This window comes from Linepithema humile, chromosome 4 (genome assembly GCF_040581485.1).
Source record: "Linepithema humile isolate Giens D197 chromosome 4, Lhum_UNIL_v1.0, whole genome shotgun sequence".
NCBI lineage: Eukaryota > Metazoa > Arthropoda > Insecta > Hymenoptera > Formicidae > Linepithema > Linepithema humile.
In genome coordinates, this window is record NC_090131.1 from 21,576,567 (window position 1) to 21,595,983 (window position 19,417).

Consider the following 19,417-nt stretch of genomic DNA (forward strand, 5'->3'; position numbering starts at 1 on the left):
ATAATAAATTATCGATCGACCTCAAATACGATATCGATTCGACTTTTAATATTTAAAGTGGGACATATCATGAGACAATTATTCTATCAAAATTGGAAACAATTTTTATGTTAGTGACAAAATAACAAAATAATATAAGCATATGCCACATCAAGAAAAACAAATATATCTGTAGATTCACGGAATGAATAAAAGCTAGATAGATAAGTAATATGATTCATGAAAGATCTAAAATATTTGTATGTTTGAAAAATAATAAATTTTTAATTTGTTAAAGTTTATCACAATTTTATAATTTCTCGTGGACATTTATTTTGTGGTGAAAATTCGACGTTACACTACTTAAAGTTAAACTGCGATCCAACCTTTATCCGATGAGTTTCCAATAGAGCATTCTTTGACTATACCGTTTGTTTTCTTCGCCTTCGACCTGGGAGATCGATATACGTATATATACAGCGAATATTCAACGAATTGAAGTATTATGGCAAGGTTTTCTGCATGTTCCATTCACAAGTTTGCAAATTTAAAAGATGTTGCTAAATTTAATTTAGCATATATTAAATACTTTCATTATTATTCATGCTACACAATTATACGGTTTTTTGCAAACGCAAAGCACAGTCGTCAAATTGTTAATAATTAACTGTTTAAAAAATAATGGTTCAATCAGTTACAAATTTTTCACGCTTCGTAACAAATTAAAATCGTTGTACATTAATGTGATATCAATCACATGCACATGTTTTATATTGATAGATTTTCAAATAAGCTACGAATTATCTTAAATTATATTAAATTATACTAAATTTTATTATAAAAAACGTAAAACGTATAAAAATATGTACGTAAAATTGCGATTAGTATTATACCGTAAAAATACTCATTATTTTCATCTATATGAGAGATTAAAGGGATAATTCATGCCCGACGCGTGTCACACAATTGCTTTTATATTTATATCGTGTTTCTATTTTCATCATTGGTTTACGCCAATGCGCTCTCCCGGAGTCCAGCGGAGTACACGCGGTCCGGAAGACGGGGAACGCGGGTATTCCTCCTTGGATATATCCCTAAGGCCCCATTGACCTATGAATCGTTCATCTTTACACGCGACGCCTCTCTGATTTCCACCTTTGACAGGTAAATGAGGGGCTGATGAGATTCATCTTGAAAATTCTCGCGGGCAAACCGAATTATCTTACGGCGCGCTCGTGCAATTAACGCGATATAAGTCTGTCGTCGCGCGCGAAACGATCGGGGATGTACTTATTTTTCGTCTCAGCCGACGCGTTTCTAAATCCACGAGATTATTTCCGACGAGAATAATGGCTGTTCTCGAAAATCCACGACGTTAACTTTCGCAATTTTCGTTGCGCTAAGCAACGTCGCTAATTTATTGTTATTTGTAGTGATTTTGTTGTATTTCGTATGAGCGACGAGTTTTTAGCATACAGTTAATTGGGATAGAGTGGTAATTCCACCATGACGATTTCGCCACGACTCGAGAGCATTATGAGAACAAGGAAGGTTAATTTAATATAAATGCTAATGATGGCATCCGTGCGCGCGCGCACGCGTGCGCTCCCCGGCGCATCCAGCGCGTCGCATTCTGTTACACGTCGCCTAAGAGCGACTCGAGAATCGCAAGGAAAATAGAAAGCATGTCAGAAATCCGCGCCGATAATTTCCTTGAGCTGTCACTTCATCGGCGAGTGGCGAACAGATTTTCTTCAAGCATAAAATTACACGCTGGGCAGATGGATTCAGCTTATACACATATACACGTCCGGTTGTGTGATTGATAATTCTCTCTGTTTCAAAAATAAAAAAAAGAAAAATAAATGCAAATTAAATCCCGCGACACGTTGTAATGCAATCCCGTACGAGAAATCGCCTTATAAAATATGACTTCCCATATATATTTATACACGAATGCTTGGATACTTACACCGTGTTACAGTCCGACGTACGCGTATAATGCAAGCATGTGTAAACACGTACATCTATATATCCGTATCCGAGAGTCTAGATGGGAGAGAACGACGCGTTTCCATGGTAACTTACCCCTCCCCCCTCCCGCTCCTCCTTCCTCCCTATCAAATTTCTCTCTCCGTCTTTCGCTCGTCCGTTTCTCTCTCTCTCTCTCTCTCTCTCTCTATCCTCTCGCTTATGTTTCTCTCTCCTACTCTCCCTTTATTCTCGTCTACTAGTCTCATCTCCCGCTACTCCTCGCACCACTCGCTCGAGGCCGGTGTGCTCTCTTTCTCCATTTCTTTTTTTCTTCTTCATGCCCACCCCTCTTCGGCTTTTCGTCGTGGAAGAAAACTATTCATTGTCAATACTCGAGGCCCCGACATCCTCCGACCGTGAAACTAACTTTCTCTTTTTCTCCTTCCTTCTTTTCACGGCGACAAATTCCCTCACCGCCGATATCCTTCCTCTCTCCGTCCTCTTTCAATCGCTATTCTCCTTTTTTTTCTAACGACTCCACCTAAGGTCGATGATCTTTTATCATATGCTGTGTGAATTATCGGAAGGGGACGCCTACGCAAGATGGACCCAATACAAGATCCCGGCGAGATTACGCGTGCGGTGGGCATCGGGCGGGATAAATTCGCTCTCCTGGATTGATTTACCTCGAGGTAATTACGAGAACACGATTACGGCAACGTAATTGTAAACTATCCGACACGTGCGCACGCGCATCTTCTCGTTGATTTTCCGCCGTGCGGAAGTCATTTGTAAATTCATGCAAAGAAATTTTGTCGATCGGTCCCGTGTGTCAAACGAGGAATTTTAAAAGAGAAATATAAGCTTAAAAAAGATACAAGAAAGAGTGAGAGAGAACGAGAGAGTGGCATCCACGGTCTCGAATTCCATGTACCCACGTAATTCACATTAATTGGTATTCAGAAGGGTGAGTCGTTGTATAGTGTGTCTTTTGAAAACAGCCCGGATCTATGCTCCCTCTGACAGCCCTTAAACCTGACCCTCGACATCCCTCTCGGGAGTTACCACAGCGAGCAATTTCCCCCTTTCGCCAGTGGAAATCTTTTCCACTGCGTCGATGGTTGATTTACAGGCTATCTCACGCTGCGAATCGCGTCGAGAAAGCAGAGTAATAATTGTACGCGTCCGTTTGGACCGCGTCCAGGAGATACATATTTCGAGAGTCGCCTTTATTAAAACCGCAGGAGACGTGGGGGCATGCAGGGAGCGAATCTTCCGCGCACTATTGGTGGCGTTCTATCGTCGACTTGCGACACTTGTACGCTGGTGACAGAAATGCGAGTCATTCCGCTACGTACCACATAAATATGTGGATAATTATATTATTCGGATATGTGAAAAATACATCCAGTTGTACGGATATACGAGATCCTTCATTCGAAATATTCGCATCTCAAAATACGAGAATTACGAAAATCTTTGAATTTTAAAACCAAAATAATATGCAAATATTCTAATTGACGAATAATGCGATAGAAGCTCGAATACTTTAAATACTTCAAATATTCTCCATCCAGGATGTTGCTTCAATTTGACTTTCAGGTAATTCTGAATGTTTTGATAAAACCAGATTCTATCTACGAGTAAAATTAAACAAAGACTGCGTTACGAGTGGTACTCTGTACAGTATTTACCAAACACACACTTTCCAATTTTGAAACGTACGGATCTATTTAAGCTACCGTGAGCGAATCGACGGCGCAGATAAATTCACATGTCACGGATATGATCTCACGCGTTTACGCGGATAAAACCGCGGAGTGATTCAATCTCGAGATTGAAACGGCACAATTACGAAGATCGACAATGATTCGAAGCGTGCGAATTTTCTTCGTGGAAGTTTACATTTTCAAGAAGCAATTTAGTCGGAGTCGTTTTCTCGCCATTTGCCTTTCTAAAGCGCAAGTGCTTAGGAAAATGTTCTCGCGAGAATCCGGAATGCAAGTACCAAAATTTTCAGCGGCGACGCGAGACAAAAGGCGCGTCATTCGCGCAATTTAGCGTCGGCGGTAACGATCGATAATAATCTTGTATGCAGGGAGAAAGAGAGACGGGGAGCAAAATGCACGTAACGTTTTCTTTTGGGTGTCAAAACCACGCGCTCTTTCCCGCTGAAATACAACCAATAACTTTCATTGTCCGTTGATTAAATCGTCGCTTGTGTAATCGCGGCGGAGCGGGATGACAGATTAAATTCTCCGGCGTAACAATGCGTTCTTGTCGCGAAATGTTTTACACATGAATACACGAAGATGAGCATCAAAAGTGTCTTTTTTGGAAATTTTTGGGCAAACGCAAATTTTCAGCAAGATAGCACGTTCGAGAATAAAAACGAATAAGTTTGCGGAGCGTTCTGCAGAGAAAGAGAGAGAGAGATTTTCTAGAAAAGAATTTTTATTCACTGTCGCAAAGGAGTAAACGAAGTTTTTACGTCAAGTTTATCGCTGGCGCAGCTCCTTTTCGTTTTACACAAAATATCTAACGACCTTTTAAAATATTTAGATAACCACATCGATATATTGTTCTTACCATGAGAAAGCGGAAAAACTAGGAGCACGTAGAATATATTCATTTAAGTGGCCTGACAACGAAATGGCGGCGCCACGTCGGTGATACGGATCTTTTTCGTTGTATAAGCGTAATTTTAAACACAGTATCTCTACCCTCTTTCTTTATAATACACGAGACGAAAAACATTATCAGGATTAATATCTAATGCATATTTGAAAGTTGAAACGTTAGGATCGTATTGCTATCTTTCATCCACTATTTTTTTTCAATTGTAAACATGATGGCGAACGTTAGCGAAACATCCTTCATGTTTTAGCAAAGATTCTCCGGCGAAGTATACATCATTAAAAATACTATGAAATTTACCCGGCCGTTATGCGCCGGAAATATAACTTGCGCGCGTACGAGGCAGAATAAATATGCCAGCTAAAGAGATAACAGTTATGATAACGAAAATATGGAAAATGTAGAATACCGCGCGGCTTATTATGGAGTGCTTCGTCGAAAATACGAGCATATTTCTCCACGTACATTATTTTATATGTTATTTATGATTTATATTCATCTGCAATTTAATTAAGCAGTCGTAAAATATTTTTATATTAATATACATGCTACAAAAACACGGGAATAATACAAAATAAAATAATAAGAGAGACTTTTTTTTATTAAGAGTTATTAAGCTTTATGGAACATTATTTTGTTGCCAATCGTAAATGATGTAGCTGGACATTAACGAGATTTTATTCGGCGCAAATAATATTTGAATAAAAACAAAAAAATTGTAAAATATTTAAATAAAAATACAAATAGTTAAATATTTAATTTGTTATTTTGATAGAGATTTAGATTTTGGAGTTTGTGACAAAATCGATAGCGTTTATACCCGTATTGTTAAAATTCTAGTGTTCTAATTAGATTGCTACAGTTTTGAAATCGACTAGTCGTAAAATTTATTTGGTTACAAGAATATATAATGGTTAAACGAAAATAACGATTTCGATGGAGAATGATCGCAGTAAACGGGGGTAACGCGTTACGACGGCAAACACAGCAGCGATTAGCGGGACGTTATACGCCAATGGTGATACAGGCGAGGCTGCAGTCTGTTTAAAGTCATTGGCGTGGCGTTTTGGCGCTCTACATTCCGCAATTGTGGCGCACGTTTTACGATTTGCAAATCGACAAATCGCCGCTGGCAGTCAGCCCGCACCACCTTCGCCCTCCATTAATGTTTCTATTGCGCAAACCTCTTAGTCACATCGGCTCTTTAATCGCTCATCTTACAATCGATCGGCTGAGAAAGGATAATGCAGCCGGCGAATAATTAATTTCACGATTTTACGACCAACATTTATTATCGGAAAAGTATAGAAATGTGTATGCGTCATAAATGGCTTATTAACGATCTTCGAACCGTGGCGAAACATTTCGCTTAATAAATCTTCAATGTACCTGCGCTTTGCCATTGGCAAATATAGTGGTAACACGCGCGTTCAAAGGAATACCTCATTGCGTCTATTGCGAAGTACGTGTATTGTGTGAATCATTGCTTTGTGGATATATTTTCTGTATTTTATAAATGTTATAACAGAAAAGCTCGTTCTTATATCGGTGAAAAATATAAAATATACGCAATAAAATGCGACTCGCTGAAACATTTTTTTTCCTTTTTCTTTAAATAATTATCTATCTATATTTAATGATATTCTTTCTCTCTCTCTCTCTCTCTGTCTCTCCTCCTCTCTTCTCTCTCTTGCTCCCTTTCTGCTCCACCCCTTCGCTCTCTTCACATACCATACAATTGGTATTCGGTGATCGATAAATACAATTTCCGCCTCAGGTTCTATTACTGACAATATTGCAACATAAAATCTCGCGAAGAATCTTGCGTGAATCTTTCTAAAATTCCATTTACGTAAAAACTTCGCAACGGAGTACGTACTGAATGATTGCTCGTAATGTTTGTTTTTCTTTCCGGTGCGAGCATTTCTGTAGCACGCCAAAGTTTCAAAGGCCGTCGGCTTTTGTCGTACGAATTAAACGTAATCTGCGCCCAGCCGGCTCCTCATCTCCGAGTTTTCTGATTTTACGTGTGACTCGTCGAAAAATAGAGAAAGGCTCGTCGCGCGAGGCCACTAATGCAGACGCCTATGTACCGTCCTTGGTACTGCCACGTGGATCAAGTATTGTCCGTACATAAACCACTTGATGCGCTCACAGACGGACAAAATATCGTCGGTGCAGTCTGTGAGGGTTTCACAATAATAGGAAAAAAAGACGACCCTCTTGCTATTCAGACCCAAAGCGGTTATTTCTCACTATAATTTAATAACGCCCTGTATTTTGATAACGATATTATTTTACACTATTCGAAAGAAGATCATTTCTGAAATTTTGCAAACTATTCTCGTGGAATCGAAAAGTCGTATATCATGATCAGCCGCGGAGATAATGGAATCCATAAAGGATGCGATTACTCCTTTATGCGCGTCCTAATTTCGTCCTGTTCCGTAAATTCGAATGGAGAAGTTCAGTCAACAAAAAATTTATAACTCGTCTGACTATTAATTTACGTTTTATAATTAATGTAAACAACGCGGTAGTTTTTGACTTTTTATCCGCATTGCTTTGTTTTCCCAGGAGAAGATATTGGGTCGTAGAAATAAAAGTGGAGCAAATGCTTCTGGCAGAAGATAAAAGTAAAAGCAGTTGTTTTGAAGTAAAAGCATGAAGCGAGAGCGTATCCTACATTCCGCATAAATAATCTCTTGTTTTTACTGCAAAACATCAGCTTCGCATTTTGAAGTTATAAGTTTACAAACGTCAGATATTTATAATAACTTCACAAACATAATTGCAAAATATCCGATTTGCACTTTTCACTTTACCTATATTCCACTTACATTTTGCGCATTTTCTACGAAATGTTTTTATCTCAAATGCAAATAAACGCTCCAAGTTCCGTTCGCTTCGATAAACAGCAATAACATTTGTTCCGTTTTATTCATACGACCGGTTGCTCGAGAAACAGACTCGCTAATTCCGTTTGACCTCCGCAATTTCGCTCGTCTAATCAATTCCTTTATTGCCACGATCGTTGTAGGTTCAAGAACTCTTCTCGGCCGACGACGTATCGCTGCTGTAAAAGCGGTTTAGCGCCTCTGCACACGTTAGCCGTAAATGTAAACGCATACTTAACCGAATCCTCTCGTCGACGAACATCTTGCCTGTGCATCGCGCCATCGTATCACGATGCACAAGTGTTGTGGTGCATCGCTCGCACACGCGTGTGACAGTGACAAAACGGACGGTGACGCATTTGTGCATACCAGTGTATATACACTGGTAGGTACACGCACGTTCTCGCCGCGTGGGATAAAACGAAGAAAGCGATGGCGCTCGCCCGACAATAAGAGTTCGAAGATCTCTAAGCGGTTTTCTCTATTCGCGCGAGAGAAGCGCGATTATTATATTGTGCGTCGCGATTATGCATCACGCGACGAGGAGGAAAAAAAAGGAAAAATAAAACTGCTGAGAGAGACGAGACCGCGGCATGTAATTAAAGCAGGGGAGAGGGGAAAGAGCAAATAGCGAGCGACGGTTTAATTAATGCGCGGGGTCTTTGTACGGCGTATTTCTGTGTGTTAATTAAAATTAACTGATTAAACAATTCGGTGCTACGCGCTTTCGTTCTCTCTCTCTCCCCCTCTCTCTCTCTCTCTCTCTCTCTCTCTCCCCCTCTTTTGGTCCTTCCTCTGATAACGCGGTACGCAATCCTGTCGAACACTTGGTCCGCGCAAGGATGCCATACTATCCGAGCGGGAAAATAATTAATTAGCGATGCGCTATCGTATATCGCCTAGCAATATAGTAGATGCAATCATTCTTCGATGAGTCAGCCAACAACATGACCATGCGTTGCTTGGAAGAAAACATTGGCTATATTAAAGATAGGAAAAAAGGCAAATGGCTATTGTGTTTAGCATCAATCCACAAGAATGAATATCTAATTGAGCCGCTGCGTCATGCATCCGTACCCCGATGATCGAATGCACGCGATCTAAAAATTATCTTTGCGCATCACTTATTTCAGCGTGATGATTTAAATTATGACGTTCGTTTATAAAAAATTTCTACCTTTCTATTATAGAATTTTGTTACAGTCGGACGGTTTCAGGTTTTAAATTAAAATTTCAAATAAAAAAATGGTATCTTTTAAATAAAAATATCAATTCAATGAATTATTTAAAATAATTAAATTAATTTTTCAATAATTTAACATTTTAACATTACTACAAATATCTGTGTCGATAAAGCTGTAAATTTGCTTTTTGCTAATTTTTACCTTTTTTTATATATTTTATAATTTTTACATCGAATTCGACGGTGCATAGAATATCACGTTGCACTAAACTTTCACAAAAGAAGAAAAACTTGCCGATGCTCTAATTACGCGTTGCACATATAATTTCGCAATCACACTTTCGCAAATAAATATATTATACTATGCCATTCGAGATATCTATGCACATTGAAAACGCGTTATTCATGCATTTCCTAGGAGCAGCTAATTATTTGTTTTTAGTAATTACTGTACACGTCGGAGTGAAGTTTTTTAACGCCAGCCTTATACGCAAGCGCGCGCCAGCTCTGTATCCGCGATGCGGAAATCATTAATGCGCATAAGAGCAAGAGCAAGAACAAGTTATAAAACTATCAAATTTAATACGTCAAAACATGTTACATAGAAAAGGATGCAGCGGTGAGTATAATCGTGCATCGGAAACAGCAACAACAGATTTTACCACCGCGAATTCAAGAGTTCACTTATCTCGGTAGGCTATCTCGGGTCAGCGAATGATGGCTCATTCACTCAAAGTCCTATTCTGCCCTAAGAAAGCGAGTTATTTTAGATTGCGCGTAATATCAAGCAAAATAGTTTCTTTGTGTTAGATATTTTTCCACAACAAATTGGTTCACGTACAATTAAGAATTCTACTTTAGTAATTATTTTATTCAATAAATTTTGATATTATTTTGTAGATATATGTTTAAAACTTTAAATTTAGATAAGATAGCGTACCAAAAAAACATGCTTATCAAACGTTTAAAATAAGAAATGTAACAAAAATTTATTACATTTATTTATTATAATTATAATGGAAATAATGTATAGTAAAATAATTAACAAATTAATATAATATATATAAATAATATTTTTAATTTAATTATATTATATAATTAAAATAATTATATTATATAATCAATTATATTACATAATTAAAATAATTATATTATATAATTAATTATATTACATAATTAAAATAATTATCTATTACATAATTAAAATAATTATATATAATATAATTAATTTTAATTATATATTATATAATTAAAATAATTATATTTTAAATTACAATATTGAATTAAAATATAAATAGTGCAATCGTGAAATTACATTTTAAGAAAAGTATCATATAATAAATAAAAGCTTTTCGCTTTTCTTGAGTGGATTAAATTTTTACTGGAATTCTACTTTGCTCACGCTGCATCCTTAGAAGAATCGTTATCCGCGCATATTACGCACACATATGCGCGACGGCGGGAGGTGGAAAAGAACGAGAGAATGAGAAGGAAGAGAAATGCCGTGGGATCGGAATTTCTCAAGAACATTATTATCATTGGAAATAACGCGCACCAATTCGATTCAGTCGAAATGCGGTCGAATATATCTCTTCGAGTGCAAGCCAGCCATTTGCGTATGACGTAAAAAATTGCGATATTAAATACGTTAATTCTAGCCGAGAGAAAAATATGGAATGGAAAATATATGTTTTCAATATTTAACATTTTGTTACAATTTCCAGCATTTAATATAAACATTGAATTATAATTCTATTTTACAAATTTTTTGTATGCAGAATCCACGTTTTCCAAATTATTATAAAATAATAGTATTAGATTTTTGTTTTAAATGTGTACTACATTTTTATAATATTACTCTCTCTTTCTCTCTTAAGTAACGAGTTTAAAAAGTTATTTTAGCGTTTGCATAATTTTGTTTTTTTCTTTTTTTTTGCCTCAGTCCATTGTGTCACGGTTGAGATGATTCTGCGGGAATTAAATTAAAACACGCTTATCGCGCACGTAGGAATATGTCGGCGCGGGAAATAAACTAGCGTCAGTCAGTGTAGGTCAGGAACAGAAATTATTTCAAAGATTATTCACAATCTGAAATGCGCAATCTGAAATTCGCAATCGGTGATCAACACTGATCGCATTTTTTACACGGTTAGCTTCTTAAATTTTGTTTTCATAATTATGCGACGAGCGAGCAAGCGGTGGATGCAAATAGAGGACGTATCATCGGCTGACATTTAAATCGAAAATAGCTATTCGGCACACGCGCGTTTTCATCTTTCACTCTTTTTCTCTCTTCTCTGTCACTCTCTCAACTACTGCATATTTTTTCATTCTAATTACTATTCGATACGCAAGGAGAATGCGCATAATCTGCGTGCCTTAAGCTCGAGTTAATCAAAGAAATAAGATCGCCGAGTTTATCGCTGCTTGGAAATTAATAGAGCACCTTTTTCTTTCTCTTTTACTATCCCTCTTTTTTTCTCCCGTCTATTACGCTTTACTGCGTAACCATAATTTTGCAGAGTGTACGAGGAGAGGCCACGACATATTGTGCGTGCGCGAGCGACTACTCTTCGAGTGGTTACACATCACGATACCGAAAGTTATTTATAATGCACTGCAGCTCTCGCATCCGCGAGATGGTTCGGATTCGCGTAGTTCACGTCTAATGGAAACATGTATCATAACTGCGTCATCACGAATACATTAACTGTATTTGATACAGTGTACATATCTATTATCAAAATTATGTACATATATAGTTCGAAGCCTCGGAAAAATTACCGAACCTTCCGGAAACTTTCCCGGGGCTTCAAACTATATGTGCATATTTAAATAATGATTGAATAATGATAATCTATGCATCGCATTATAATTATGTATTATTGTTTCATAATAGAGATATCAATTTTAATAGCCTATTTATTTTCGATCAATATCGAGCAATCAATTGTTGTTAGTAAGTATAGATATTATAAATTATTTTAGTCATTATATAAAAGAGATCATTTTCGCGAAACATATCATATTCAAAAGTTCTCGAATTTATGATGTTTAGCAGAAAAAAAAATCATTCGGTCAAACGCGCATTATAAGAATGAATTAATTATATCAATTGCTGATTAGGCAATAGTATCAATTATCAATGTCTTTTTCGCATCAACGCGCATCCGATATCAAAGCGTGTACAGTGTATAAAAAAATTTAGTAAATTTACACAAATAAGATGAAATTATCTATACGATAAATGATAAAAATATACTAGATAAATATTGAAAAACTGATCAAATTATATAAATTTATAATATTTATGTAATGTATTTCTGTAATTTATCATGGAACTTTTAAATTTTATTTATATAAATTAATCGAATTTTTTAAATGTGTATTTGATACTTTGATAATTTCCCTTTTTAGCAAAAACATATAAGGATAAAACTTATTTTTAAATTAAATAAAAAAATATATTTATATTTATTAAGATTATATTATACATATTTTTAAAATAATATTTGTATTCTCAGAATTTTAGTTTCCACAAATTTAATTTTTTATTATTTTTATTTTTATTAAATTTTCCGTATGAAATATATGTTTAATTAATTCATATTTCCTCAAAATTTCATTATTTTACAATTTAAGAGTAATGAATTTCATGTGCAAAATTGAAATTTTTATTGTTAAAGTTCAGAAAAATTAAATTTATATTTTATTCTTCATTTGTGAAAATGGAAAGAGCATAAATAAGGACATAATTGTCTTTAACAATTATATGCATAAACATTAGTGAATGAAAGACAACGCATAATATCAATATTTTGTAATTTACGCAAATATAATATAATATATAATATAATATAATATAATATAATATAATATAATAAATGAATTCACTCACCGATCGTTGTACCTCAGCTACTAAATAAATACACCAGCTTTCAGCCTTACCTGGAAAAATCAATACATATTTTAGTTAGTTATGGATTTCCATATATTTTATATATATATTGATTATTACGTATTATTTAATAATTTTATTTTTATTAAAACATAATTGTATGCCGTAAACTGTGCGCATAATTAAAATAAAAATTTTAATAAATGTTTTATTAAATATTTTAATAAATTTTTAAATACCGTAACATATATTTAATAAATAGCGCGAACATATTTGCGTTATAATTGTTTAAATAAAATGTACATGTCAATCTGAAATTTGTATGCGAATATTCCATCTTTTTCACATTTTTATATTTTAAAAACATTATAAATTTTTAAAAAATACAGAACATGGCTGAACAGAATTTGACTGTACAGTGACTAGCAAAAGTGCGCTCGATTAACTCGTCCCGACCTTTTTGGCCTCGTTACACGGGGCTTTGCCATTATTATTGATGTCGTTGCTAATGCCCCGGCTTCTCTTTTTCCTCTCCGCTCGCCGTTAACTCGCGCTCTCATTGCAGTCTTTTATCGCCATGTTATTTCGCATGTATGCTAATTGTAATCACACGGGGTTCCTAATTAGAACCGTTCCTTTATGGTCCACTCCTTATTCTCGAGTTAGATCTGAGATGCCATCGTGATGAATCGGAGCAGTTGAGGAAGGAGAGCAAAATGGAGCAGATCACAGTCGAGAGTAATATGTTAGTGAGAAAGTCCAACGAGCTGAGCGCCGATTGTCAATTTCTATTAGGTTGGAACGCGCACGGAGAGAAGTTGATGTGCATGTTTATGTGTAGGTGGGCACATGCTATAGCTCGGCGTGTTGCACCTCGCATCGAGGTTACAACGCACAGCTAGGTCGAATCGATAATCCATTTAACCCAAAAAATATTACGTCCCCGATAGAAGAGAAATCATAAGTGTTACAAGTTAGTTTTCTTAAATTCGCGAGCGAAAGAGAAATTGCATTAAATTATGCATTAGATCGTCTCGCCCATAAATTGGTTGCTTTGAAAAGTTTTGTAAATAGTTTCCGCAAAGCACTATTAGCACGCGAAATTCAACGTATTCGCGATACAAAGATGCAATTATTTCTAATTTGCAATTTTCTTCTAATTAAAATGTTATTGAAGCCAAATGAAATTATTATTAACGCTCAGAAATTTTAAATGGCCCAGTTGTTCAGACAGTTCGGATCTCGAGATCGGACGTCAAATACTTCAGATCTTTCGAGTTGAAGGTATTTTCAAATAGTTTGAACTGTTTGAACTAACTTCAAGTCTAAAAATTCAGACATTTTTATAGTTTGAAATAAAAATTTATAAAATTTATGAAAGTGTGTACATATATGTATGAGCCAAGCGCGGTTGAAAGATGAGAATTTAAAATTACATAGAATTATATTTCTAAATTCTCATCAACGAGCAAACATATATTTTATCCGTTCAGTTTTAGTTTTTTTAATTAATAAGAACAATTTTCAAAAAGAACTCTTTTACATATATAAACTTTATGAAATATTTAATTTATAAGAATTTAATTCCTTTCCAAATATTGGAAATAATTTTAAATTTTAAATATATAAAACGTTTTTAACGTTTGCAAATTAAATAATGCAAATATTTTATTGAATATTCTAAGTAGTTTAAAGTTTTGTATGCATTATATTACAAAACAATGCGAAATGCTACGTGTCCACTGCAGAAATCAACAATTAATATCTCACAAGTAACACATAATAAATAAATGATAAATTACTCACCTTGAAGTTGTTTCGCTGATACTTGATATTTTCTCGAATCTCCTCCTCCTCTCAGTAGTTCATCGATAGCTGCTCCTTCACTCGCGAAAATTAATTACGATCGCGCGATATTTTATACGACACTTACCGATCTTCTGACGCGAACTTTGTCACATCATGACAAAGGAAAAACTTGAGAAAAGCACGAAATTGCACGGAATTATAATCCGCTCGATCGTGGCATCCGGACCAGGCAAGCAAGCGACAGAGGGAAATCGAAAATTGTGCAGTTTATTTTGCGTGACACCCGCCGCGGCAATGCTAAATCCAAAGTACTTTCGTAAGCTTTTCGGATTTGAAAAATAAGATATATCTGCGTTTAAGGCATTTGACTATCTCGTATTGAAATAAACCTGAGTCGTTAATCGCGAAAACTAGTTAATTGTGCAAACAGTAAAACGATTTTATTTGCAGGAAATAATCTTATAATATTTGTCGCAATCGCGCACGATTTGAGATGTAATAATGATACGGAAGGATTCCCGTTGCTGTCCACTTTGCTTGCGTGTTGCCGTGCGAAGCAAGGTGATAACGCGTAGACATCAACCGCGTACGCCGCGTTTTAGATCACAAAAAACATAAACAATCACCGAGCCACCGTCGAAATCCTTCAGCGCGCAATTCGGGGGTTGTTTTTATTTTTCTATGATGTACGCACGCTGATATTTACGCACTATTGCTTTGTTATCATTCGCACAACAACACTCGCATAGAGTAGACGGCAAAGGGAATTTTTATTTTCTTAAATTGTAATCTTTTATATTGCAATTGCGACAAATATTAGATTTCCTATAAATCATTACCGATTTTATCTGCGTAATTTTCGGTCTCCCTCCGTCGCTTGTTTGCTACTGACGTTGCGAATATCGAACGAATTATAGTTCCGTGCAATTTCGTACTTTTCTCGAAGTTTTCCTTTGTCATAATGTGACAAAGTTTGCGTCGGGAGATCGGTATTAGTATCGTATGGAAATATCGCGTGACCGAAATTATATTTTCGCGAGTGAAGGAACAGCCATTGATAGACCACTGAAAGGAAAAGAAAGTTTGGAAAACATTAGGCATCGGCGAAGCAACTTCAAGGTAAGTAATTTATCATTTATTTATTATTTATTACTTTTAATATTTTAATTGTTTATTGCTGTAGTAGTTACGTGAAATTTCACATTGTTGTGTAATACAATGCATTCAAAATAAAACTACAACATATTCAAATCTTTTATAATTAAATTTTCCAGTCTGTTATAATTATTTATATTTATTTTTTATTAAAAAAAATATGAAGAATATTATTGAAATAAATTTAATTATATTAATTAATTTAATTGATTAATTTAATTTAATTAATTCTTTTGATAAAAATTTTTTCAAATATTTCTTTCAAAATTATTTATAGGTCACTGATATAACGTTATTCCGTGCACAGCAGCTTGATAAATGACTCGGAAAAATGGTACTATTGCTCTCTGGAGCCCAGCAGTGATGTTATGTTTCCAGTCGGAAGCTCGATCACTGCCAGTACTTATGATACTTTTATCTGTAAAATGGCGATTTTGCAATTGTGATTCACTTTAAAAGTGTACAAAATATGTACGATGTTTACAAAACTTTTATTAAACGTTTGTAAAATAATTAGACAATATTCAAAATGGAAATATCAGAGCGATTACGATTATGACGTTCTATTATCTATGATCGATTTCCTGATAATGATATCGAGAATTTATAACGAAAAAACGATTTCTCGTCTACGCTTCTATTTATGCGTTTCTTTTTTTCTTCATCGGTTTTATCGTCAGAGTTAAACAAGCGAAACTATGTATTGTTGAGCAGCAATGCGGTTGATTTGCAGGATGCAACTTTGAGACCGCACTGAGAACTTGCAGAGAAGTCTAAACGATTCTCTTTGCAGTGTCCGTGATTTTACAGTGCACACGGAGATCAGCGACGCGTAAGCGTCATTTACAGTATATTCATTTAAAGCATCTCGCAAAAAGCTGGAGATCGAAAAAATTTCAAAACTGAGTGAATTTTTGTGATGGAGCAAAATGAATAAAGTTTTTCATTATTATCGCTGATTCCGAATTTATAATATCGATTATACGAACTAAAAAGAGACTTATTTAAATTAAAAACAAAAACTCATTTTTAAATAGCTTTCCTCTGACAAAGATAAAGTTGAAAAAAATATTTCAAAGTAATATTTTAGCTGTATTGAATTGCATGGTTTCGCAATGTGTATGTAACTTCAGTTGAAATTAAAGTCTAGTTGAAAACTGGGACAGGGTTAAATGCATCCAAGGTTTGTGCATCATTCACACTGATTGCATGCGAACACTGAATTTGTCCAGCCAGGCATCGTGCAAAATCACTCAAATCAGATTTACTGAAAAGGATGGGATTGAAGCAGCTAGTGCTCGCAATCTCACAGATGTATTAATCGGACGTATTAACTTAATTAGGCGCGTAGTCAGCTCTTTTGCTTGTGTTTGTCGTCACCGAGTTCCGTGGATCAATAAAGTCGCGCGTAGAATTCTTCCGCGTTTTCTCAACTTTGCCAGATAGTTCCTTTTATGAATTCGTAAGGAGTACTTTGGAAGAGTTTTCATAACTTGAGCGCTTTCAGTGCTTGTCGTTCCACTTCAGGAACGCTGGACAATAACTGTGTAGAACAACAATGTAAAATAGATACCGATATACTATCAATATCAGGCGTTGTGCAATGCGATAGAAGACAAATAATGCATAGAAAATGTTATTAACAATTGAATAAAATTAATACAAATAATGTGAATTAATTATTTAATTTCTAATAGGAACGCTATTCACAAAAATGATTTGTTATATATGCGTGTATATTTTTTACTAATTATTTAATCATTTTTTACTTTTTAATTATTATTCAACATTTGTAACGTAACAATTATTTAAATTTAACAATTACACTTCTCATCACTTTTGAATGAATTAGCTTTGCGTTGTAGATCGAAATAAGTAGTAGTATTAAAATGCTAACGCAATATAACGGTTTTCCAAGATTACCTTCAGTATAACGCGAAAGTAGGTAAAGTTGAGAATTACCTCTGAATAAGATTTTTTAGTATTAAATCTTGACTTTTTAACGAGTACGCCTTCGCGCGAATATGGCTAGAATCGATATTCTTGGAACGTTCTTATCGCACGGATGACACGCGTAATAAAATGATCGTGTCTATTTTCATTTCGTGTTGTAATTAAATTTCCGCAAATACTTGCGCCCGTTTAATTTATTCGGAATTTCGCGATTTCACTCATAAATGAGTCACGCATAATCTTTCGCGAGCACTTAGATGATACGGAATGTCCGAAGGACGTTGCTCATATACCACGACAAAAGGTGCAAATCATGCTGCAAACAAGCTTGCCCCCCCCGACGTTTCGTAATGAAGTCGAGGAGGAAAGGAAGGAGAGTGCAGAGTAGGAGTAGGAATGAGACGAGCGAGATTGCTGGTGCAGTACAATATGAAGAAGGGGGGGGGGGAGGGAAATGAAGAGGAGAGAAAGAGAAAGGGAAGGACCGAGAGAGGAGATGAAAGACGAACTAAAGAGGACAAGGTGCGAGCAGGAAGCCGAAATGAATAGTGCGAGAAATTTCCTTCGTGTTTGCGAGGCATTACGAATGTTGCATTCGTTTTTCGATTCCGGAGAAGGTTTGCGGAGCAATTAGACCGGAGAAGTCTCGCGCCAACTGTTAAATATGTACAGATTCGCGGTCGCGATGGAATTTGCCAACCGCATACGTATGCATCGTTCCATCGTAGATATGAAATCGGATGAGCTTGGAACGGAAAATGGCTAAAAAATAAGATCAATGTTTATTATACTCATGGATGAGACCGTGTTACAAACGCGCAGCATCGCCGACGCTTATCTCTAATTGCGCGGCTCCTAAGTCGCATTATGAATTAAAATATTACGACGCGTCGATCTCCGACGTTTGTTATATATACGCGATGAAACATATAAAACCGGCGAGCAAAGAGCGCCGAAGGCGCAATAATGTGCGTAATGGAAAATTGTTCTTTCTCGTCTACGCGCGTGGTTCATTATGAATCCTAATTTGAAAATTCTAATCCCCGCTATTATCGAGGCTAGTAACGAGTATTTACCGTGAAAATAGCCGGGAACGGTCAATAACGGACAATATAGATAATGCGGGCCGCGCTATAGCGCGCTGCGCGTAGCTTGTTCTAAATCTGAATTTCATGTTGCACGAGAGGACACTAAATTTGCACGTAATAATCTGAAAGTCAACTATCCCGTTAAAGGCGAAATAGAACAACAACAACAACACTGTGTATTGCTGGTCGTACGAGAATGTAACGTTTACGGTGAAATTCGAGAAATGTCCGGGATAAATTTATCTAAATTGTAAAAACTGTCCGCTACGTTTGCTGCGCGCTATGTGCATTTTTTCGCACACATTGCATTTGATTGTTGGCTCGATCTCGTTGAATGAATCATCCTTTGAAATCAATATTATTATTTGAGAGGTATTTGTGTGTTTGTTGTTTCGCGAATACTACGACTTTGATGCTAAAAGCTTTCTTGTTTTTCTGTTTCAGGTATGACGCATCAAGTTTAATGTTACTACTTTAAGAAAAATAGATCCCTCCCAGTGGCATGCGCAAAAGCCACCAGAAAGTAATGGGACTAACATAAATCAACAAAATGTTTAAGGGAAGTTGAAATACGTAAGCTTTCTCAAATTATAATTCCGCATATTTTACAATTAAGTCAATTTAATACTTTACCACCCCCCAGCTCCAATAATTAAATCGAAAATCTGATTGTATAATATATTATTATAAAAGTAATTTTACAAATTATTATGAGAGATAATAAAATAAAAGTTTCCGCGAATTTTTCATTACATTATGATTCATTACATCATAATTTATTACATTATAAATCTATACTTTTCTATAATAATATATGAAATATATTAAAAAGCAGAATTGAGCT

The 19,417-nt window shown here is 35.6% G+C and overlaps 1 protein-coding gene across 7 annotated transcripts in view; it reads left to right on the forward strand.

The window, feature by feature from the left end:
* The window catches only part of LOC105672187 (proline-rich protein 36-like), a 125,939-nt gene that overhangs the window by 36,683 nt on the left and 69,839 nt on the right, over window positions 1-19,417 (forward strand). The window contains exon 1 of one of the 7 annotated variants that reach the window (XM_067352854.1): window positions 15,243-15,496. The exons of the other annotated variants lie outside the window; for them this stretch is intronic. Within the exon in view, the coding sequence (XP_067208955.1) occupies window positions 15,380-15,496 (117 nt within the window). The 5' untranslated portion in view covers window positions 15,243-15,379. Of the gene's footprint in view, window positions 1-15,242; window positions 15,497-19,417 lie in introns of those variants that run through there. 7 annotated transcript variants of the gene reach the window in all.